At 43.0% G+C, this 24424-nt stretch overlaps 1 protein-coding gene across 2 annotated transcripts; it reads right to left on the reverse strand.

Moving 5' to 3' along the window:
• Positions 1 to 714: 714 nt before the first annotated feature.
• Positions 715 to 24072, reverse strand: RIC3 (RIC3 acetylcholine receptor chaperone). Of its 2 annotated transcripts, none has more exons than XM_075094745.1 (6): positions 23817 to 24072; positions 16019 to 16242; positions 14664 to 14742; positions 12433 to 12526; positions 5171 to 5316; positions 715 to 4058 (listed from the first exon to the last, which is right to left on the reverse strand). In XM_075094745.1, exons 1-6 carry the CDS (start codon positions 23962 to 23964, stop codon positions 3568 to 3570), a joined length of 1182 nt encoding a protein of 393 aa, XP_074950846.1. In that variant the 5' UTR covers positions 23965 to 24072; the 3' UTR covers positions 715 to 3567. The 2 variants fall into 2 exon arrangements, with proteins under 2 accessions (XP_074950846.1, XP_074950845.1); XM_075094744.1 differs by having other exon boundaries at positions 5171 to 5319; positions 23817 to 24071.
• Between the last annotated feature and the right edge of the window lie 352 nt (positions 24073 to 24424).

Consider the following 24424-nt stretch of genomic DNA (forward strand, 5'->3'; position numbering starts at 1 on the left):
GGGGCAGAATCACCTCCCTCAACCTGCTGGCCATGCTTCTTTTGATGCAGCCCAGCACACGATTGGCTTTCTGGGCTGCGAGTGGACATTGACAGCTCGTGTCCAGCTTTTCTCAGTCCCTTCGTCCCCAAGACTGTGTTGATACCAGGAGTTGCCCTGACTTAAGTGCAAGACCTTGCACTTGGCCTTGTTGATCTCAGAAGGTTCACCCGGGACCAATCCTTGAGCTTGTCCAGGTCCCTCTGAATGGCATCCTGTCCCTCAGGGGTGTCAGCGTCACCACTCAGCTTGGGGTCATCTGCAAATTTGCTGAGGGTGCACTCGATCCCACTGTCTACGTTGTTGATGAAGATATTAAACAGTACTGGTCCCAGTACAGACCCCTGAGGGACACCACTCATCACTGGTCTCCATCTGGATGCTGAGACGTTGAGCACTACTCTCTGGATGCGACCATCCAGATAATTCCTCCTCCACTAAACAATCCACCCATCAAATCCATATCCCTCCAATTTAGAGAGAGGGATGTTGTGGGTGACCATGCCAAAGGCCTTACAGAAGGCCAGACAGATGACATCAGTAGCTCTTCCCTTGTCCCCTGATGCAGTCACTCCACCACAGAAGGCCACTAGGTTGGTCAGGCAAGACTTGCCCTTGGTGAACCCATGCTGGCTGTCTCGATTCACCTTCCTGCCCTCCATGTGCCACAGCTTGTAGGAGGATTTGCTCCATGGTCTTCCTGGGCACAGAGGTGAGGCTGACAGGTATCTTTCACTAGACCAGGTTGCTCAAAGCCCCAGCCAGCCTGACCTTGAACACTTCCAGGGATGGTGCATGCACAGCTTTGCTGGGAAACCTGCTCCAGCGTCTCACCACCTCATGGCCAGAGGCAGTTCCCTCAGCCTGCCCTTGTGGGCCAGGTGCCCCAGCCCCTCACCATCTCAAAGGCCCTGGGCTGGGCCCACACCCCACGCATCAGTGTCTTTCCTGGGGTTGGGAGTCCGGGAGGGGACAGAGGAGTCCAGATGCAGTTGCCGAAGTACCAAACAAGAGAGGCGGACAGAATTTTTACTGTTATTTTCTTGGTTTACTGTTTTGGGTTTGTTTTTTTTTAAGTTTTTATTGCCCAACCTTGAAAAGAACTCCTAATGAAGCAGCTAGAAGGGACCTTAATGCTGAAGACCAGCACTTCTTCCTGGCAGAACTGCATTCTTCTGCTTCTCCAAAGGAACAGCTGTCTAACTTCTTTGCTTGATCTGTTGCTATTCTTTGTGCACTGCCGTGGAGGGACTGGCTTCATCTTCAACCACTCATTGGGCAACCTTCTCATCCTCAGACCGAGGAAACCCCACCTCCAGGGCCCAGGGACCTCGGTGGCCCTCTGAGGGACAACTCCTGTCTCCCCAGCACAGCACCCTGGCAGAAGCCAGGTCGTCTCATTGCCTTTTACTGGGGCACAGAGCAGAGGTGGCACCCCTTCATGAGGGGTAAGGGCTGGGATGGGAAAGAAGGCTCACACCACCCGTGGCAACCGACACAATAGTTCCTGACGCCAGGAGATGGAGCGGGTGAGCCCACAGGGCGGCTGGGTGCGGAGGCTGGGCCTCCCAGCTAACAGCAGGTGCGGAGGCTGGGCCGGGTGCTCTTGCAGTGCCGGGCACTTCTGCGACACTGCTGCCATGGTGTCAGGAAGGAGGCCCTGGCATGGCATAGGGGTGCCAGGGCAGCCGTGCTGGAGGTGGATCCACTGCCATCGGTTCTTCTTCACCTGTGGGTGGATCCATCTCCGTGGGCTCCGAACCATCTGAAGCCACCTCCTCTTCCTCTGTGGTTCCTGCAGCCACACATCTTCACCCCCGCCACGCAAAGATGGACATCCACATGCTTTGCTCTTGGTCCTCTTGTTTCCAGGCATCCTTGGAACCTGAGGGCCTCAAAGCTCAGCGAATTGTGGGTGAACTGCTGGGGTCCCTGTGTTTACAGGGCCTGCAAAAAATGGCAGTGAGGTGTCTTGTGACACCAGGAGGCCACTGTGAGGGGGATGCATGTGGCCAGCTATGGCTGTTCTGGGAGTTGGGGGGCCTGTGGCCTGAGACATGGCCTTACGTGAGAGAAGGATGAGGGTTGGGGGGGCTGAAGGGCCCTTTCCTGGGGATCGCTCCCCTGTGCCCTCCTCCTGCCCCTTGGGTACAGGGACTGCCCTCCCTACCCACTTGGGTGCCTGGGCTCCAGCCTCCTCCTCATCCTGTGCTTGGGTTCCTCTAGACCAGATGGCAGCAACAGTGTTCCAGGAGGGTCCAGGGTCCTCAGTGACCCCCTCACTGACCCGGCTCTCTGCAAGTGGTGCAGCATCCCCTGCCCAACAGCAGCTGAGAGGGGGCGAAGCATCCAGACATCCTACCAGCAGGAGAGGGAGGTGCAGCCAACCTGTGCAAGGTCTCCCAGCAATCCATAAAAAAATTACTGATTGCCAAGTGTTGCACGGGCCCTTCTTCTCTGTCCTTCAGTCCTGCCCCTGGAGCACTGGGAAGTGCCATTTCCTCTGCATGGAGTCCTGAGGCAGAGGGGAGGAGAGAGCCTGGCATCCTTTGGGACACTGTACCATTGCCATGCAAGGAGTCTGTCGGAGGCCACCAAGAGAGGTTCCTGGGGCCTGGAGGTGGTGGGGTTTCTTTTCAGTCTGAGGTTCACCCTCACTCTATTTTCTAGTTTTAAGGACAAACCTCCTCACTGCTTTTTTTTTTTTTTCATAATCACTGAAGATATTGTTAGTGTTCCTCTCTAACACAAAGTATGGTCCGATTCCTGCACTCATCTGGGAGTTTCACCGAGACATTTCACCATGGCTATGGCAAAGACAAAGAACAACTCCTAACGCTTCAGTCCTGCTCATGCTGTTCCTGAAACACAACATAGATTAGGCTACTGGTCCTGCAGCATGGAATAAGCTGGGAAATGGGCTATGGGTTGGGGTAGCATATCAGTTTTGTGGATTGTAGTGACAACAGTTTCTCAGGCTTACAGCAGCAATGACACAGTTGAGAAAGAGTCACGTCTGTGGCTATGGTCTGTTCTGCTGATGAGTTACCATTCAGGTAAGAGAAAGAAGGCATATGTTTTCCTCCAGCTTCCTGGTAGTCTCATAAATATATATGGATTTGATTGGTTTTCATAACTGGTAGCACACAAACAGACGTTTTTGAGATAGTCAGAAGAGACATTTGGGAAACACTGGGATGACAAAGGGCAAAAACGAGGATTCTTTGTTTAGAATCAGAAAGGAATGAATCACAAATACCTGAAACAAATAATCTGCTCCAAGATACCAGTCTCCAAAAAGCAAGAAAAAAGTGCTGTTGCCAATGTCATGGTAAGCCATGACAAGACTTCATGAAAGAGGGCATTGGCTTCTAGTTCAGGCAGATGACGTGATTGATTGTTACCATGCGAATGAAACTGGTACAAGGAGATGAACACAGAGAAGTCTTCACTGGGAACAAAACCCATACGAATGACAGTTTATGACCTTTTCCTTCACCACCTAGATAACATCCACCATCGTCCCTGTTACTCAAGTCCTTTTGTGTTGCGCTTTCTCAGTTTGCCTGTTTCATCTGAATCACTGGCTTTTGGCTTTTTCGGTGCTGCGTTTTCATTTTCTGACTCCACACACAGGTCCTCTTGGGTCGACTCTTCTGCTTCGCTGCAGCTCTCACAATGGAATCCAGCATTCTCTGCTATGACAGCGGGATCATCCTCCTCGTAACAACAGCAGCACTCCTCAATGCTTTGGCTGTGATGAAAGTCCCTCGCCTCTTCACTGATGCCAGTTACCTCACCCTTCTTCTGCATTAAATCATGACCACCCCTTCCCATGGTGAGATCAGTTAGCAGGGTTTCATTGCACAGACGCTCCTCATCTTCCATGCCCTCCATCCTTTCTGCCAGCTCTTCTGCAGAGGGCTGGCTCAGGTCAGGGTAATCTACAAGGATTGTGTCCCGTTTGCGCTTGAAGCAATCGGAGTTATCATAAACAGGATAGGTCTCTTCTGGATAACCTTAGGAATAAAGGGATATGTAGCGGGAAGTGTTACCAGCATTTAAAAGTAGTACTTACTTCAGTGATGGATGCACAAGTTTGTTATAACAGTAGTTTTTAGCACTGCCACTATAAGTGTCATCTATTTAATGCCACATGTATGTCCAGTATTAAATCCATGGAAAGAATGTGCCAAACTTCCCGGGAGATGATGAGAAAAAACCACTTATTTTCAGGGAGCCAGGATATCAACCCTGACATTCAGGAGTGAATATCTGAGCTTTGCTGAAAGCTGTGGGAGCCAACAGGGGAAAATTGTGTGTCTTAGATCTTTAAGTAGATCCTCTATTTTTTGTTTGTTTGTGTCTACAGATTGACTGATTCATGTTTTGAAGACCTCCATAAACAGCATTATTTATAAAGTAGAAAAACCAGATATGCCAATGACTTTGTGCATTTTATTTTAGAAAAATGCATAATGAAATTAAGAAAACAGAGCTCAAGGCCACTGTTTATGCTTTATGTTTTGGATCACTTCTGAAAGCTTCTTAAAGAGCAAGGAATTAAGTCTACATTTAAAATTATGATAGTGAGCAGCTCAACTAGGATATCTTGAAACCACATTTATATAACAAGTAAACACCAAGGAACAGAAATGACATAATGTAAAGAGTTTTTAAACTACAGACTTCCTGGAGTTGACTTTTACAACATTGGAACAAACAAAGAATGACTAATCAAAAGTAAAAACTGCAAATTATCCAAAACATATTGATTCTGATTTCCAAGGGGCTTATGATTTTGCATGAAATCTAGCACAGCAAAGAAAGGTAAAGATATAAACCCACAGCAGCCAAGATCCGGCAGCAGATGGAGCATATGTGAATATTCATATGCCACTTTTGGCAGCCGATAGCGTAGTGTTTACACTAAAGGAAATGCCGGATGCCTCAAAATCTATTTTCTTTCTGTTATAGTTGAGAAAACAAACTACCTCGTGCAAAGTTTTGAACACTGACTTCTGAAAAGGAAGGATAAAGTCAACAAAAAATTTTGAAAGGTTCTGTGAGTGTAAGTAATCCTTATTCAAATTTTCTCATCAGGATAATGGGAAGAAAGGCTCTTGCTTACCTTCCCAGTCCTCCATGTAAGGAGCTTCTTCAGCTTCCTTCTCAGGAGAGATGCCATCTATGAATTTTCCTTCCTTCATAACTCTAGTAATTTCTCGGAGTTGGTGAAGTAACCTTTTCTCCTGGTCTGTTGTAACATTCTGAGTCCTGCTAGAAAATATTAGACACCAGAATTCAGTCCACTACTACTACAAACTATTAACAGAGTTTGAACCCAACTGTTTGGCACATCCCAGCAGCACAGTCTGAAGAAACCTGGCTGCAGTATGATCACTATTCAACATCTGCACGTGGTTTGCTCTTCAGCTCAGTATAAAGGTTTGGCCATTTATCCAAAAAGCCTGCAACTTAAACAGGTAAAGGAAGGCAGGTACAGCCAATGTGAGAGCAAGATGAAAGTGCCGCACGAGCAAGAGTTATGGTTCAAAAGAAACTACAGAAATTTCTGGCCTTTTAAAGAGTGTTAGATGAGAATTAGAGAACCATACCTTGTTTGAAGCATTATAACAAAATGTAATTCAGAACCTATGCTACATTTAAAACAACTGTGGGGCTGATCAAAATGTCTCACACACACACATTTTGCTGTCTACCTGGACTTTACTAAAGCCTTTGATACTGTCTCCCACATTATCCTCCTAGAGAAGCTGGCAGCAAATGGCTTGGACAAGTGCACTCTTCACTGGGTAAAAAACTGGCTGGACGGCTGAGCCCAGAGAGTTGTGGTGAACAGAGTTAAATCCAGTTGGCGGCCAGTCACGAGTGGGGTTCCCCAGGGCTCAGTGTCCAGTCTTGTTTAATATCTTTATCAATGATCTGGATATGGGGATCGAGTGCACCCTCAGTGAGTTTGCAGATGACACCAAGTGTCTGCCTGAGGGTAGGAAGGCTCTACAGAGGGACCTGGACAGGCTGGATCGATGGGCTGAGGCCAGCTGTATGAGGTTTAATAAGGCCAAGTGTTGGGTCCTGCACTTTGGTCACAACCCCATGCAAGGCTACAGGCTTGGGGAAGCGTGGCTGGAGAGCTGCCCAGCAGAGAAGGACCTGGGGGTGTTGGCTGACAGCTGGCTGAACATGAGCCAGCAGTGTGCCCAGGTGGCCAAGAAAGCCAACAGCATCCTGGCTTGTATAAGGAATCGCGTGGCCAGCAGGAGTATGGAGCGATCATGCCCCTGTACTTGGTACTGCTGAGGCCGCACCTTGAATATTGTGTTCAGTTTTGGGCCCCTCAGTACAAGAAGGACATTGAGTTGCTGGAGCATGTCCAGAGAAGGGCAATGACAGTGGTGAAGGGTCTGGAGAGCAGGTCTTATGAGGAGAGGTTGAGGGAACTGGGGTTGTTTAGCCTGGAGAAGAGGAGGCTGAGAGGAGACCTTATCACTCTCTACAAATACCTGAAAGGAGGTTGTAGAGAGGTGGGCGTTGGTCCCTTCTCCCACGTCATTAGCAACAGAATGAGAAAAAACTTCTTCAAGCTGTGTCAGGGGAGGTTTAGATTGGATATTAGGAAGAATTTCTTCACTGAAAGAGTGGTCAGGCATTGGAACAGGCTGCCGAGATGGGTGGTAGAGTCGCCGTCCCTGGAGGTATTTAAAAGACGTGTAGACGCAGCACTTCAGGGCATGGTTTAGGAAGCATGGTAGTGTTGGGCTGATGGTTGGACTTGATGATCCTAGAGGTCTTTTCCAACCTATGATTCTCTGATTCTATGACATTAGTCTCAAGAGTGTAATGATCCCTAACTATGACGATTAAAGGTATTACATTTGCAAGGCCTCATCAAGAAATGTCAGTCGGACAGATCATCGTGTTATTATAGAGTCAACTATGCTACCTGGTGGGGAGGTGGGAGGAGATGCAGAAATAAAGATTTAAAAATGAAAAGAAGGTATTACATTTAACGTTAACTTGCCCTTTAGAATCACAGGGAGAGTGGAAGAGGACTGAGATTTTTATCAGACTGAAAGCAAACTGTAATTCTGACTGGTTCTACACTGCTGATTCTAGTAATTACTACTGCTCAGGTAATACAATTACTTACTGTTGCAACAAAAATGCCTCCAACAGATAAGATATTGTAGTCATTACATGCTATTTTCTCTGGGAAAAAAAAAAAGTCTTCTAAAAATCTTATGGACAAAAAAGAAGTATTTGGAAGGTGGTGATCTGAGCTTTACTAACCAACTCAGTAGGTCAGAGTAAGAAAGACGCTTTACTTAAGGGTGACTGTTGTGCTTGTTTCAAGTTGTTCTTGAGCAGGTGTTTGATCTCTCTGTAAGTGACAGTTCAAGCCTCTCAGGCCACTGAGGCACTACTTTGGTGCTCTTTTGAATCTCACTGTGTTTTAGGCAGGATCTACTGTCCCTAGTTACTCAGAGAGGGTGGCCCTCAGCATGTGCAGAATGGTATATGAGGTCAGGCAGATGATCTCTGGTGATCTCCAGATCATCAGATAGACAGTAAAACTCCAAGATTAGACAGCTGCTCAGTGAATCCTAGGGGTGACATGGGAAGAGGGGAGCTGGAAACAGATTAATGATTTTGGATTTGGGTGATTAATATTTACCTAAACCTTGTTTTGGGCGTCTGAATTCTCATAAACTTAAAAACCTGCAGCATCCCTCTTCAGTTTTTCCTCTGACTAGCTGTTGTGTCTGGATCAGTACTTTAATAGGTACTTTGTGCTATACATACACAGGAATGATGATGACACGATAGTTACTCCACTAAAGGCAGCAGAGTCATACTGACTTAAAGCCAGAGATTAGAATCATACTGCTGGTTTGTGCGATGGTGATCAAAGTGCTGACCCTGGGCTAGATTTTCTGCACAGTTGCAAACACAGTTGTTTGTAACTGAACTTAGCTTAGAAGCAGGCCCACTGGTTTCATTAGCACAGCTACCCAGATTAAACTGTGTGACTGAGATCACAAGGCTAAATATCACCTCTCTGCAGTTCCCCTGAGGGGCACTTTGCCTCACAGTTTGAAAAGCTGATATGGTCCCAACACTATATGGAAGTTGCACCTTGGCCCCTCAAGTCGTGGTGGCAGTTTGTTCCACAGAACAAGCAAAGGTGTGATACAGCATCCTCTCAAAAGCCTGGGTTATGCAGATGTAGAATTTGAGATGTGAATTAAGAGGCACACAAAAAGAAATGGTTTCATCAGCTAGCTGCCTTTGACAGAAGCTGTAATAGAACAGCCAAACTAATCCTCCTTTTATAGACGAAAATATACGTAATTTGAATATATAGCACCTGGATAAAGACAGAGAGGCCTATCTGTTTAGCACAATGGGGAGATATGCTAGCTTAAATAATAGGATCAATCAATGCAGCTCCATCACTGGAGCATTTCATACAGGAAAATTATTAATATGCTGGATACGTTCATTAGAAAGCATTTCTGTCTTACTGCAACACAGGGTCTCTGTATTTCAGAGTATTCCTCCTCCAGATATCTTGCTTAAAAGACACATTTCCCTGTAGAGAGGGACAAACCAAAGCCCATGCACTATTCCTACTTCATTAAAGGCCCTAAGAAGACTTAGTGTATGATGCTGGCAATGTATAAGACATCTGGCTGCCTGCATATAGGAGATTTACCAGGGTATAATGCACTTATGAATACTAAGAGGACAACAGACACAAAAGGTTTACAGTGTAGGAAAAGGCCATTATTTTTGCTCTGTGTTTTGTAGCTCCAGCACAGCTATTACTTTTCATAGTGGCAATGCTTACGTTTTGTAGAGTCCCAAAGTTCTCACTGACAGGTAAAGTAAAGGTTTCTTATTCTTACGCTGAGATCAGAACATTTCCTAAAGAGCTATCATGGCTGCAGTGAAAATCTATAATCTAACATGGTATCTCAGATAAGTCGACTGGTATTTTTTGCTTCATGACCTTAAAATAATAACTATTAAAATGCAGCTATAGCCCAAAAATGGCACCCCACAGAGTACAGCCTCTCCCTCTCTTCCATATCACATTTGCTCAGTTTATGGTAAAAAGGTAAGTTTTTTTTTAATTGACAGCCTGGTAAACAGGACACTAAAAACAGATATTTGAGCTGCATTATTTCTACCTCTTACCTAATTACCAGAAATTGAGGGATTTTTTTTTTTTACATGAGAGTATTGTACAATACCCCTGTTGAGAAAATAATATTTACAAGTACTCTTGAATTTAAAGCGGTTTCAATATACCAAATCTTACAGACAGTTGTTAAAAGCTTATGGGTAAGACATCTGTGACAATGGGTAGGGAAATCCTTCGTACCCACTATATCACTGTCCCAACACTGAAACACTCTGCTAAAAGCCTGGAAAAAAGCAATATATATGGTTTTAATGCAGAGAGTCCCATATAACCATCAATCAAGTCTTTATTTCTGAATCATCAAATTTCCAGCAAGGCTCCTCATCTCTGCTGAGATACTGGACTGTAAAGGTCTACGTTTAGAAACTGGAGATACTGAGGTCCCCTTAGTGATAGGCTGTGATGATAAATTACAAAACTGTGTAATTTAAATTTATAACCTGTTCAAAAAAGAGCTGGGAAGAGTGCTAGATTTTCTAAGAGCTGTGAATCATTATATCCTTAGGTACTATGTACTACCCATTTAAGTGTGTGAATCAGGTAACAAATATTTTTGTCCGTCTCTCAGTTTAGGTTTGGTTTTGTTGCTGCAGACCCAGCCAGGTAGTTCTTTCTTCCTCTCATTTTCTTTACCTTGCTTCTAGTCCTTGCTAATACATGCTAGGCCTTATTAAAAGTATCTGTACTTGTACTCTTCGAAAAGTTTTGCATTTCTGCAAGGGTGTTTCTGTACTGAAGGCTGTAGCAATTCCAACTGGTATGCTGGTTTGGAAGAAGGTCTCCTTGGTTGGTTTGGAGGTTGGTCTTCAAGCCTCATTAAATAAAAAGCAAATCCAAGTTTCTACCTGCCTACCTTCTACAACACAGGGCTGGATAATACTAGCTATCCTATCTGAGAAAATCAGCTAATAGTATTGAGAGGTCTTCCAGCCTCACTTCACTCAAATGCTTTTGAAATAAAAAGAAATGAGCAGGACAAGCCACAGCAAGAAAACGTATACACTTGCTACAGAAGAAAGCAGGATAAAATCACACAGCACAGTATATATTATTTCTTTGAAACAGGATTTCTTTCTATGGTACAGCATTATCTGAGAATAAACTGTCCTTCCAAACTCATCCAGATTTCAGAAGCAATGTTTTTTTGAAGAAAATGTACAAAAGCAGAATGTCTTTGGACTCTTAAGAATCTTCACCAGAAGAACAAAGCTAGGATGAATCCCGGAGCAGTTCAGCTGGGAGAAAAATGCTCCGGAAGTACAGTGAGAGGACACTTGAGGCACGAGCTCAGACCTCAGCACCTTTACAAACATTATGTGCTATGGTGATACATCGTTTTTTGTGACAACGCAAAATACATCCTCTGGTTTGGTTACTAATACTACACTTGGCAGCTGGGAGTAGCTTTGCCATATCTAGTATAATGGGCCATGGTCTCACCTGGGGTTTTTCAGCATTAGTTCAAATTTGATACCACTTATTTCTTTCTCTGATTTTTCTGTTGTAAGGATTTCTGTTTAACTGCATATTAATAAATGGAGCTCAAGTAATTTTTGCTCTCTTCCTCTTTCCTTTTTATTTAAATCTATCAACAGCCAAACTGAATACACCTAGCACTATACTCTGTGCTCTAATTACACTTTCTAAACATACATGTTATTTTAAGACGTTAATCCAGTATTACTGAACTTAATGAGTACCACAGTGTAGATTAAGAAAGCTTCAAAGTCTGGGTGTTTTTGAAAAATAGCTATTTCCTCCATCTAGAGGTGCTTTTCCCCTTTTTAAAGAGGCTACATACAAAATCCTGTACTAGATTCTCAGATTCTGATTTCCCTTGAGGCCTTTAGATCCATCTATATAAATAGTTTGGCTGAACAAAGCAGGGAAGTTCTACTAAATAAAGGCTCTGAGCCAATAACACAGAGTGGAACAAATACTGGATCAGACCCTAAACTTATTTTCTCAGTAAAAAGCATCCCATCCTGAGAGTCAGCACAATATCTGGGCAGCTCATAAGCCTATTTCTGGCAGTTTAAAGATACGCGTGGAGCATTGCGTTAGCTCTCCACAACAGAGATAAGTAATAGTCAAAACAGTATCCTTCTGTTTCACTAACAAAACCAGGGCTGCTTTGGGGTCCTCCCACTAGAACCCGGCCTACCATAGGCAAGTTTGGCACCTCATCTTGCTGAGATGAGCACAGCCGCAATACAGGGCATGGTGCAAAGCGTGTAAAACTACATGCTCAAAGAGAATGCTGTTTGAAGCATAAATGAACGTAACATGCAAGTTCAGCACAGAATAGTTCCTACAGAATGGGTTAATACAGGCATTGACTGATCCAGACAAGGTTAACATGCATTACAGCCTGAACAGCTATCTTTTTGCCTGAAATGTCACCTTAATATTCATGGTATTTAAATTTTCAAACACTGCAGTTACACACTGTCCTACTGATGTGTTGTTACACTCCTTATGAAATACATAAGACTTGTTTCCAGTGTTTCTTTCTAATGTAGAATAGTGATCTCAGATTTATACCAAACATTAATAAACAAAATAAATTTTTAAATCCTGATTTTACAATTCTTTTCTTCCTTTTATATTTCGAAGTAAATGCATGGATTTACAGGGTGGAACTAAGTTATGGAATCAGATTATTATACAATTCTGCCTTTAAAGAAATATTTTATGGATATTCTAATGGGCATTTATATAGATTATAACAGCATTTCCATTTAGAAAAATAATCCCTAGAACTGGAAAATAACATAAAACAAATGGGTCTCTTAGGAACCATTCAGAATATTACTTTGGTCACATAAGACAGGTTGTTTTATATACTTTAAATGTAGACATTTTATTTTCTGTTTACACATACCTGTCATTATCTTCCGAATAACGCAATGTACAAAGGGGGAGTGTAGGGATAGCTGCTTTTCAGTTTAAGGAAAATGAAGTTGGGAAAATGATTTATTTTAAATATAGATGCTGGAGAGAAAAACTGCAGAACAAAAAGTGTGATGTGTAAAATCAAATTTCTACAGTCTGAAGTAGTAATAGTAATAAAAATGCTATTTTAATATAGCCAATGTAAGAAAGTTTAATTTCTAACCAGAGCAGAATCTCTCCTTAAAATGCTGTAATTTGAAACACACCTGTCACAGTTAGGTCCTACTCTGTTGATTAGTTTTTCCATAGCTTCTTCTGTCTCTCTCAGTTTTTCCTGGAGCTGAGTGAGCTCATAGTCAGCTGTAAAAGGAAAAAAAAAATCCCAAGATTGGTCAGTAGGGTCTTTGAAAATGTATCCCTGTCCCATTATCACAGGTAGCATGTACTGTACCAAACCAAACTGGCTGTAAGGAAACTAAAACATGCAGTTTAAAGAGTTCTCCCTACTTTTCCGGGTATAAGAAGGTGAAGACTATTGCCAATGGTAATAGGACACACAGAAAGCACCGTCTTTCAAAGGCTCCCTAGCAACACCCCCATAAGCAGAGTGAGTGGGCCACTGTAAATGCCCTGGAGATTAAAGTTAGGGAAAAGAAAACATTTTTTTTTTTCCTTTTTTTTCCTGGGGAAATCATAGTCTTTTACTGTCTACTGCAGAATTAATAGTTCTCATGTAATTTCCCTGTTAAGTCCTTGGGAACAGAGACAAAAGGACACTTGAGCATTTCCTAACGAGTCTAAGGTTTGAGAAACCACATCTTTATCAAAGAGAATAAAGTTCATGAGCTTGATGGCATCCAACCCTGCACAGGTGTGCCAGGGTAGGCAGTGAGTGCTAACAGTCTGCCAGGCTTACTGGGATGAACAACAGCTAGCCACATGGTGTCTGGCTGGGGAGCAAAGCACAGTATTTCCATGGTTGCACTTTTTTCAAAAAACGTGTCCATAGTGCAAAAGTAGACACACATGTATATGTGCAAGACACCCATACTGGCTTTAATTTAGCCGAAAGTGTTAACAGTAAAGATGCAACAGCATGGACGTCGACAAAAACACTTGAGCTCCTTGTTTGGCTTTGGTAGCTTATGCTCAAAATCCTATAGCTGAGACTTCATTGTTCCCAACTGCAGAACAAAATAAAACCAGCCTGGGTGGGTTAAATATTCAGCTGCTACAGGCACTCCCGTTTAAGCAGCACAAAGGCACAATGGAACTCTGACATAGTAGGAATGGAGAAAGCCATCCACAAACATCCTGCTTTTGGGAAGACGTCTATTTTGCAGAGAATGTCATTACTTAATTTATCACTGATGTCATTATTTTGCATGTCTGAGACTTTAAAAATAGGGGAGGGGAAACTGGCAAAGAGAAAGGAAATAACTCCCTCCAAGTGCCTGTGTAAGTGGTTCCTAGTCCAGTGACTTGTCCCCTGCTTTGCTATAGCTTGCAATGAATGCTTTAGGAATACAAACTAAGAGCTCTAGAAAAAGGCAGAATAATTTTCATCACTAGTTCTTTCAGTTATAATGACGGTAAATATTTAACTTACTGCAAAGTTAGTTCTCTTACCAAGCATTAGAGAAAAAAATACAATTACTGTTGCTAATAAATTGCACAAAATTGCCAGGCACAATGCAGTACAAGTGCACTGAATATACAATCTATAGTGCTGAGTACATTAGGTATTCCTAATATACACATTAATGTCAAGATAATTACAGCTATGTTAAGAGAATTGCCTTACTGCTAGCACTTTCTATAAAGCCGCAAGTACTTTTCCTTCCTATTACAATTTAGCCAGCTAAACACGACACATTTAAATACTGTTACGTAACTACTCATCCAATCTTCAATAGTAAGCTTATTAATTTATCTAATAAATGTCTACAAATAGTTGATCTATTCCACCGATGTTTAGCTAAAATCACAATAGCATTTCAGAATACTGTTTGCTTTCTCATCAAAACTTTGCACATTGCAGAAAGGGAAGGGAAAACGTTGGGAAGTGCCTGGTGATGGCTAAGACTTCATAAAATAAAAAAAATGAAGATAGCTTTTAATAATATCTTTACATACTATTACTAGATTATTATGGATTACAGAATAATTATAGATGGACATCCTATTTTCCATTTTTAATCATTAGCTACATAGCTTTTCAGCAAATCCATACAGTTAATTCAATGAACCTTATGAAAAGCCATTGCTTTCAGGGGGGCTTGGGATCAGGCTACTATCACAGGGTCTCATTAGCCAAATGAGATTAGAAAGTGACAGTGCAGTAATTCATTTAGCTCTTGCTCTTTCCAACACAGAAGCTTCTGGCTGGTTCTTTATGGGGGTACAGCAGCTTTACAGTATGCCCAGAACTTGAAGAACCCGGTTGGACCGTGCCTCTACAGCATCAATACAGATACAACTCAGAAGTCATACTCACTGATTTTCCTCTTCATGTTTCCAGGTGCAGCAGTAGGGCATTTCCGCTCTCCAGCAACAGTTTTTCCCTTGGAAGCCAACTGATGAGTGAAAAAAGACGACCCTTCTGTGAGTTACAGCAACGGTAATATATAAGCCCCAAAGGCAACAGAAAAAAGGATAGAAATCTAAAATATGACAGAAAGTAACCACAGAAAAGTACACCCAGCAGCAAAAACAGACAACTATGAAAGATGCCTGGGAGATCTTGCCAGCTAAAAACTCCTAACAGACACCTGGAGGAAATGGTATTTTTAAGCACAGTGAAACCGTAACTCATCAAAAATAGCTGTTTCATTTTAGAATATTTATCTGTTCTAGCCTGATCCTGTAATTCTTCTGCATATAGGAGGGGGAAAAAAACGTGGATTGGGCAATTATTGTGAGATAAAGGACAGCTTCTGAAGGAATTATATGTGACCACACTTGTCCCTCTTGCAATGTTTTCTGACATTATTCCTTACCAACTTTGAACCTGCAGCAAAGATGCTAGCTGGCTCTATACAGAAGCTGCAGGCTATCTATCTCTTTCGTCTTCTCTGTATTTGGTCAGCTCATGCAATTCACCTCGTTCTTGCCTCTTGTTTGTCCAGAGCAGGCTCAAGTGTTTGGACACTGCTGTGTCTCAGTTAAGCCCCTACTCAAAGGAGAAAACATCTCCACAAATCCACTTCTCCCTCCTCCCACACGGCTGACTGTCATCACCTACATGAAAGTTACGTCTGCATAACAAAAATCCATGACAAGTTCAAATCACATGTGAAACACTTGAGGGGAATTTGGGCTGTGCTTTTTAAAACCAGTTCCTCAGCTGGGGTAGTTAGAGCATGATCAATACAACCTTACAAGCTCCCATTCTCCAACAATGTGGCACTTTTGTCCCAGAAGGTATGCAATAATTTTACTCCCTCTCTCCCACTTTCAATGCATAACACAATCATGACACATACATTATATAGAATATGTAGTCACACACATTAGAAAAGAATACTATGTGTATATTCAAATTTGATCTAACATTTTTCTAGATATACACTTTTTCTGGGGGGGGTGTGGGGGTGGTGGGCAGGAATGTTAAGAGGTCAGAGGCCACTACAGGATTTCAGCAACCAGTCCCTGCATTCTCAGCTACAGTCTTTCCAACAGGAAAGACCACATAATACATCAATCTTTTAATCACCAGTCAAAGGTCCAGCATAAGCATTTTTTCTTGAGCAAGGCTCAAATGGAACCAGGTACAGAAATGGGACCATCGTTTCTGTTCTGAGGGTTTTTTAGTTGTTATTTCCCTAACTTTTCAATTTATGTTGGTCTTACCTTAAATAAAATGTACAGGATATATAAGAAGATGCCAAATCCATATATAGGGATGATTTGCCCCACAAGACCTCTCCCAGTTCCACCAGTGCTTCCACCACCACCTCCACCTCCCTTGGCTTTGGCAACTGCTTCAGCAAGGTGAGACCTTGGAAAATGAGGAGCAGCTCGGCTGTCGGGAGTGGCCTGGTAATTCATCCTCAGTGGGAGGCGACCAAGCTTCCCTGCAAAAAAACACATAACAATTATTTTTCTTCTATTACTTTTCACCCTTTTACATGCAGCTTAAAACTGCAGCAGGTGCAGCTAACCTCTTTTCTCTACTTCTAAATGGACCACCACTGATGAATAAAGTAACTTGTTGGAATGTAAGTAGTAATTCTGTAAACTCAATCCTCAGTCACTTACTATATGCAGTGCTGGGAGTTAGGTATGCACAATTACTCTCTTGATTTTAAGAAGAGATAAAGCTGGCAGGGCAATTAACAAAACACTAATTTAACAGCTATATACTTGCCCAAAGACCCTATGAATCAGCTCCCCTAACAGGATGAACTCTTACTTCTGGTTCTCTGTTCAAGAAAACCCCAACAACGTATTTGTTTTCTGCTGTGAGCTTGATCTGTCAATATTATGCAAAGACATGTAAATATATAAACCACTATGCATCTAGCACCCTGCCATAAGTAAAATTTTACCTGATTTTACCAAATGAGTAATGAAAGCGATGGCACCTCAAATTGTTCTCCTTAAAAAGGTGTTGGGTAAAGCAGTGTAAGACAGGAGACTGAATATGGTCTTTGGCATTTTAGAGGGGAAAAAATGGTTTCTAGCCTTGAGAGAGGCAGAGACAATTTAAAACAAGAAATTGGAGTGAGCATAAATGGATGCATGGATGCTAGGGTAAGGCTGCAGAGAGCCCAAAATGGTGCTGTGGACAACTTCATTCAACTGAAATGCACTAGAATCTCAATAAATCTGATCTCATGCATTATTCTGTTTTCTTGGTGCCATCAATTCAACAATTTTGCCATGAAAGTCACTATTTTACTCCCCTGTGTACTTGACATCCTGCTTTCTATCTCCATACCCAGCCTGGACTTGTCCCTGCATTCCCTTCCACTGTTTGGGACTGAACTGAATTACTCAGCTCCCCCACCACACAGTCTGGCAGCAGGAGGTGTTGGATGGAAGCACCAGAGATGGGGACTGCCAGGCCGGGCTTCAGCTCACCCCCTGATGCCAGCTGCAAAACTTCCCCCTCCCTGGCACATGCAGCAGGAAAGCCAGGTAGCCTGGACATTAGTCACTGGTGCTGGGGCCGGCTGCACGCACTTGCATAAAGAAAACAAAAACCAGGTTTGAAATAGTACCGAAAAAAACTAACTTTACTTCTTTAAGTACCTAGCTGCAAATATTTTTAAGAGGAGCAAGACATGAGAAAATTGTACTAAATTAATATTTGCTCTTGCTAGGAAATACCACCATAGGCAGCTAAATTCCTAAGCACAGAAAATTACAGTAAATACACATTAGTAAATACACAGTAAATACCCAATGTGTATTAGTAAATACACATACAAATAATTCTTGAAGTTCTACTATCAAACCCACATTTTTCTTTTAGGTGATGGGTACTGTAGGCTTTATTGAAACTGCCCAGGTATACCACCACTGACTAAAACATCCCGCAGATTAGCTCAGGCTTAACTTTGAGGAAACTCTTATCATGCACTTATCATTCACTTGGTGAATTATTCAAAGTCTGTGATGGAAAGCATAGCACCTCATTTATAAGAAAGTCCCATTACTCCAGCAGGAATGTCTTGTAGCAGTAAGTCACCGGGGAAACAAGTGTGGTGTTGTATATAGAGCAGTATCATTGAGGTAGGGATGAAACAGCAGGGTGGATAAAGCTTTGCAAAACATCTTATGCTCATTGAAATATTCGTTACTAAGAAAAAGAGACAAAGAAAGCAGAAAGTAATTGACAAAAGTGAAACTGTATTTAAAGGGAATAGTTTTCTAAACTACCCACAAGGCCTCGTTTGTGCTTTAAAAGATTCAATTAAAGATAATCAAGCCAAAGGGACACACACTAGTCATTTCATTAGCAAAATAATTTTAAAGGGGAATTTCATGGCGCCTAGTTCTAAATCTTCCCTGTTGACTTTTAAACTTTCATAATGATTTCCATATTTTTTAAAAAATTATTTTCCATAGATTTTTATGGTGAAGAACCCATGCAAATTATAGAGGTAATTGACAGCACAGGCAACTTAAAAGCACCATATGCAAAAAGCCGTCAAATACACAGTACATAAATGGATGCCACTGTCAATTAAACAGCATACCTTGCGCTATTAAAAACTCAACACGCTAGCACACTGGTAGGTGATGTGACTGGATTCCACATTTCCAGAGATTAAACAAACCACTTCCAAATGGAGACAAGGAGAGTCTCCATCAATAAAATCACATGACACTTCTACGTGAGAGCAGAAGGGAATGTGTTGGGCCCTTGTTTGCTGCACCATCCAGTTGCCGGTGCCCATAGTGAGTACTTCAACAGGGCATTTTTCAGTGCTTTGGGAAGGGCACTAACTTCCATTTAGCTTTGAAGGGTGCCACAGTGCTGATCGCCTTTTGAAATGTTTCTCAACTTCCCTGCAACAGCCAAAGGGTTGCTTTCACACAGACCTGCTTGCTGCACATGGCAACTCCACTGAATACACCCTACCTGGTTTGCAATCTTTTTATCTAAGGTTTACCCAACACAATAATTTGTCAGTTTAATGCTTCAAATCAACTTTGCAAAACAGCTACAGGACAAGCAGAGCATGTTTTGTCTAATCCTGCCCCTTCAATAGCTTTAAGTCCAGAAATGCAATTATGCCCAAGCTAATGTTTGTGGTGTTTAAGAGACTGTAGGTTTCTGAATGTAGATTAAGTCCTTAATAGCAGTATCACATTAGAATTACTGTGGGTTTTTTTAATCTTTTAACAATATTAACACTCAACTGGAAAAAAGCAAATCTTAAAAAATATATTTATAGCACACCTAATACAACAGCCAATGAGCTGATAATATTCAGACCATCCCAGTGGTCTGAAAGCAGTTATGCATTCTACCTAACAGGGTTTAGAAATTGCTACTTAGTCCAACTTGACTATTTATAAAGTTATTTCAACTTAAGTTATTGTATGATTCAGCAACTCTTAATGTAGATAATATGTCTTTCTGCAACATGTGACCAGCTGTAAAATGCTGGGATACCTACATACACATATAATAAAAAAATAAAGTTTGACATGCAGGAAGTACATATGGGCTGTTGCTATGTTAAGCTTGCACTCCATTCATCAGAAGGTTTACATGACTTCATTTATAAAATGTGCATCTTCTTCAGACCCCAGGAAGCGTAGAAGGAGGTTTAGAGATGGGAAATGGGAGTCTGGGAAGCGCCTGTGACTTGTCCAAGCTGACAGCAAAGGAAAGGATGCTGTTCTCATTGCTCCTCAAATCTTAACCAAGCTGCTTCTCAGGAGGCCAGCACCCACAGTTCTGCTCATGCTCTGCAGTAGACGCTCTGCCTTTTTCCTTCGTTTCCATCCCAAAACCATGGTTACACTATTTTGGTTTAGAAAGGCTAAGATTAAGTGTGTTTTTTCCAAGTAAGACATTTACTATTCCTTCTTGTGCATGCAAAACAAATCAAACAAAAAAAATACATCCTAAGAACAAAACAGGTAGATGCTTTGCAAAAGCTTTATCTGAAAAAACATGTGACAGTGGGAAGCAGAACCATCCTCCTGCCTCAGCAATGCAAATGCCAGTCCTCAAACCTATCTTCAAAGTGCACTCTGACTCCCACGTTTAGGGATGCTTAGGTGCCATTTACATTTTCTGGGTAAAATGTTCATCGTCGTAAGTGAAAAAGAAAACCACTGCTTTTTCAGTCACAGGGATCAGAAATGAAATATGCTCTGTGAGAGTTTTGTACATATTTCTCCCCTGATCTGTTGCACTTGATATTTAAAGAAGACGTGTGCTCTAAGCAAAGCTTTTGCTTAGTAGGCTATGCTAGACCTCCCTCTCTGGAAGATGCCAATAGAGTCATTCATACTGAAGCCTTCTTCTCAGGACACATAAATCAATCTTTAGCCCGTCTCAGCAGCATGTTTTAATAAAACATTTATTTTTCTCTGTGTCCAGGGAGGTGAATTGGCCAGAGGGTTCTAAAGCTGCAAGTGGGAACACACAGAAAGACACATGGACTCTGTGATAAAGGAACTTGATCTTCTCTAGACTGAAAGTGTCCCCCTAGCCACCATGTTTAGTATAATAACTTAGAATAATCTATAAAGAAACTGTTTTATTGGCATTTAATCTAAATTCTCTTTCAAGCCACTACATCATTTCTGCTGTTCTTTAACACCCTTGAATTTCCCCAACACCTCTGCCCACAGAAAACCCAAGTAATTATTCCTTTTTATAACACTACAAGTTCATGTCTGGTTCATTGTTGAGGCCACTCTCTATTTCAGTATTGTACACTATCACAAGACCCATGTTTTAGACTTTTTACACGTGCAGTCATTTATATTTTTTCTTCTAAATCTTTTTATAAATACTTCTGATTCTGGCAGACAGTGTAACATCAAGATGAACTGGACAAACAGTATACATTCATTTAGTTCTTGCTGTTTTACTGTCATTTACAAAATAGTTCTAGCTGTGTTCCCAACAACACAACTTTAGAAACCTACCCAAAAAAGGTCAGAAGGAATGACAATTTTTAAATCCTTACTTTAAACCACTGCACAGGTGTTTTTAATGGAAACAGTCAAGTGCCTGAACATTTTTTATTCAATGTTGCAGGTGGGGGTTAAAAAGGAAAACACAAAAACTACCCAAAATGAAAACATCTTCATTTTCTTAAGTAAGGACACCTGCAGGCAATTGATGTGTGCATTGCACAAATCCAAGTTGGGCAGAGGTATTGTCTGAACAGTCATGTATTTTTCTTGTAAAGCTGATGCCACTTTATTGTTCATAAGAATGCAGACAGACTGTACACCTATTGCCATGGAGCTGTAAGGTTTTCCTTAAACTACCAACTTAGCAGTTTTACAAAATGCATGGCAGAAATTTATGAACATTAGACTGAAAAGTACTTTTTAAACTGGTAGCTTTTTCCCTCTTTTCCAAAAGATTAAAAAAAAAAAATTCTAACACCTGTCCATGAAATAAACTAGAAATGTGATACATTCACCATAAGTTCTTTAGGTTCTTTCATATACCTGAAACTATTACTGTGAAAAAGAACAACCTTCCTATCTGAAAGATAAGTTCTATAGCATATATAGTATATAGTATAAGTTCTATAGTACTATGCTCACCATTTTCCCAAGAGAGATGTCTGAAAACGGCTTTATCAGGGAAAGCGCCATTCCCATTCTTAAATCCTATTTCAATAAAAAGCCTCTGGTAACACTGAGATCTAACCAAAGGTAGCAAACTTTAAGAATGTTTTATTCAGAGGCATTTTGCTCCCAAGACTACAATAAGCACTTCATTAACTTCAAGAATGACATGATTACTTCCAAGTCCCTGAAACTTTCATCAGGTATCTGCAGTTATCAGTTCACTGAAGAGGACAACTAATGACAGAGATATGAATTGAACTATTCAATCAAGATTTATTCTTTCAATAAAAAAATAAATTCAGGTGAAATAAAGTTTGGTCTGCAGAGCAGGTGTAATGAAATTCTTGCTATCAAATTGAAAATATGGACTATAAATTCTCATCTGAAACAGATCAGCTGAGGCAAGGTATTACATCCTTGGCCAAAGACAGGTGCTAGGGTGCTGTGGAGGAGCATGCCTAGCGCTTGCGCTGCACCAGGCATACACTACCCTGTGCTGTACTGTGATCTCTTGCAGGACGAAGAAGACAGTATTTATGCTAACTATTCATGACAAAAAGAGTATTTATGTTACCTATTTTAAACATTTAACTGCAGCAGTGATTAGTCAGCTTGTGACAGCATTGCTTAAAGCAGGCTGTGCTGAAACAGGTATGAGCATAATTCATCAGATGTCACTGCAAGGAATTTGGGGGCGAGTTTTTTGTTGTTTTTAATTAAAGCTAATTTTTCTGTCAGATCAATTCAATCCAGTCCATCCTGCAGCCATAAAAAGAAGCACTAGAACATAAACTGACAACTGCCTAAGACTGCATTGCTGTGGGAAAGTGGTTTGTCAAGCCCCATCATCTGGCATCATTGTGGGATCAGAGCTTGGAGCTGCACATGGGCAGAAGTTGACAGAGAGACCGGTACTACCTCCAAGAGCATCTGCTCCCATCTCTGCTTCATGCAGGGGACTCCAGTCCTCACCAAGCCCCTGTGCCATGTGCTGGGGGGTCCAGCATCATACCCTTTCAGTACTGCTCTTGACGTGCTATCAAAAACATCACCTACCATTCAGGCTTTCAGTGTTGCAGATTATGGAATGAAACTATAAACCTGTAGATCTACAGTGCTGATGAACCTATATTCACTTTCTTCAAGACCAAGAATACACAACGACCATGGAAGGGTAGCCGTAGTGTAGAAGTCATATTATTTGAAACATTTAACATTGTTTCAGCAGTAACTTCAGCCTGTACGTCCTTAAAAAAGCCTGGTCATATGAAATCGATGTCACTGAAGGGTACAGTCACATAAGAACCAGGCTGCTGGAAGGATGTAGAAGATAAAGTCACTGAGCATGAGGCCCCATGGGGCAGCATCCAGCACAACCCAGAAGTTCTCTGTACTCCCATCAGCCTGACCTCTGCGCCTTGTGGGCAGCCCCAGGCAAAACTTCTCTACCAAGAACTAGGGCTATGATACTAGCTACTTTTGTGATGTGCCTTGGGGAGAAAAACCTACAGTAAAAGGCAATGGGCATAAAAAAAATGGGAGATGCTTGTATGAACCTGTTCCTCCACAACATAAGAGGGGACACGCAGAGTAGAGGGCAGGCAAGAAGGACATAGCTTGAGGAATTGCAAGGACAAGACCTGAGTCTAAATGAGTCATTGTGTGGCACATCTGCTATGAGAATCTGGTGCATGAAAGCCTAGTTTAAAATACTGGAGTAGGAAACTAAACAATGAAGATGATTCAGATGAACTTTTATTTCATATGCAACGACAAAAGCACTCCGTACAGAAAATAAGAAAATAATGAAGCTTTCAAATAAAAAGTGATTTATCGCAATGGTAAAACAAACGATGGTTGGACTGTGTATGACTATGTGCTATGACTATTTTCAGTAGTTTTGGTACACCACTCATAAAACAAATAAAATGAAATTTGGAACATTTTAAACTTTTTTGAGGGTAAAAGAAAAAAAGGTAAATTACAGCAGAGATGAGAACAATAAATTCAGTCTCTGACCCTCCACACGTCTTTAAGGAGAGAGCACGAGAGCGGTACCATTAAGACCTACGGAAGGATTAACGACACGACGTGTTCGTTCGTACCAGCAGGGCCCGCTCTCACGCAGCCGCCCCGCGCCGCGGCACCCCGGGGCTCAGAGCTCCCGGGCCGGGGCCGGGCCCCCGCCCCGCGCCCCCCGCCCCCCGCCCCGGGCTCACCGCTGAGCCGCCGCCCGCTCCCCGCTCGCTCGCCCCCAGCGCGGTCCCCCAGCGCGGACGAAGGCGGGGCGGGTGCTGGCGGCGGGAAGCGACCCACCCTCGCCTCAGCGGAGCCGGCGCCGCCGGCGGGGCCCGCAGCGGCCTCTTACCCTCGGGCGGCGCGGGCGCTGCGAGCGGCGCAGCCCCGGGCTCCTGCCTGCCGCCGCCCCGAGACAAGAAGGTCCGCGGCAGGAGGAGGGAAAGGCAGAGCACCAGGCAGGAGGCCACGGCCACCCTGCAGCACGCCGAAAACGCCATGGCGGCCCGCGCGGACCCCGCACCCCGCCGTTAGTTACCGCACCCTCTGCCTCTGCGCAGGCGCAGGCGGCGCGCGCGTGCGCCATGCAGCGGCGCGGGCGGCCGGGGTCCCGAGCGAGGCGCGGGGCGGCCCCGGCGCCGGAGGGGCGGCTTGGGGCTGGGGCCGGGAGCGGGAGTCCCAGCTGCCGGTCTGGGAGGGGAGGCGGTGGAAACGGCCCTGGACCTCAGAAACGCAATGTGGGGCAGGAGTGGGCAATGGACCCCCTCTTCCCAGTCCCGTCAGAAGTGTTCTCCAGACGCTATGTCCCCCATTGACCGTAGGACTACAGACTTACTGGGGTGGGGGAAGACCTACGCTGCACCTTTTTTTTCCCCGGTGAAGGGTTTCAGTGGTGTCACAACTGGTCTCTGCTGGCGGCAGTGGTGCTAGGGTGGGGCAGGTGGGCCCTGGGTGCTGCAA

This window comes from Phalacrocorax aristotelis, chromosome 5 (genome assembly GCF_949628215.1).
Source record: "Phalacrocorax aristotelis chromosome 5, bGulAri2.1, whole genome shotgun sequence".
Lineage (NCBI taxonomy): Eukaryota > Metazoa > Chordata > Aves > Suliformes > Phalacrocoracidae > Phalacrocorax > Phalacrocorax aristotelis.

Excerpts from the sequence above, each read along its gene's own strand:
- RIC3 (XM_075094744.1), bottom strand. The coding sequence starts at position 23,964 with ATGGCGTTTTCGGCGTGCTGCAGGGTGGCCGTGGCCTCCTGCCTGGTG. Across the intron at positions 5,320-12,432 it reads GTAGGACCTAACTGTGACAG|CAGGACTCAGAATGTTACAA; the intron begins GTGTGTTTCAAA and ends AATATTTTCTAG. Across the intron at positions 4,059-5,170 it reads TTACATGGAGGACTGGGAAG|GTTATCCAGAAGAGACCTAT; the intron begins GTAAGCAAGAGC and ends TTTATTCCTAAG.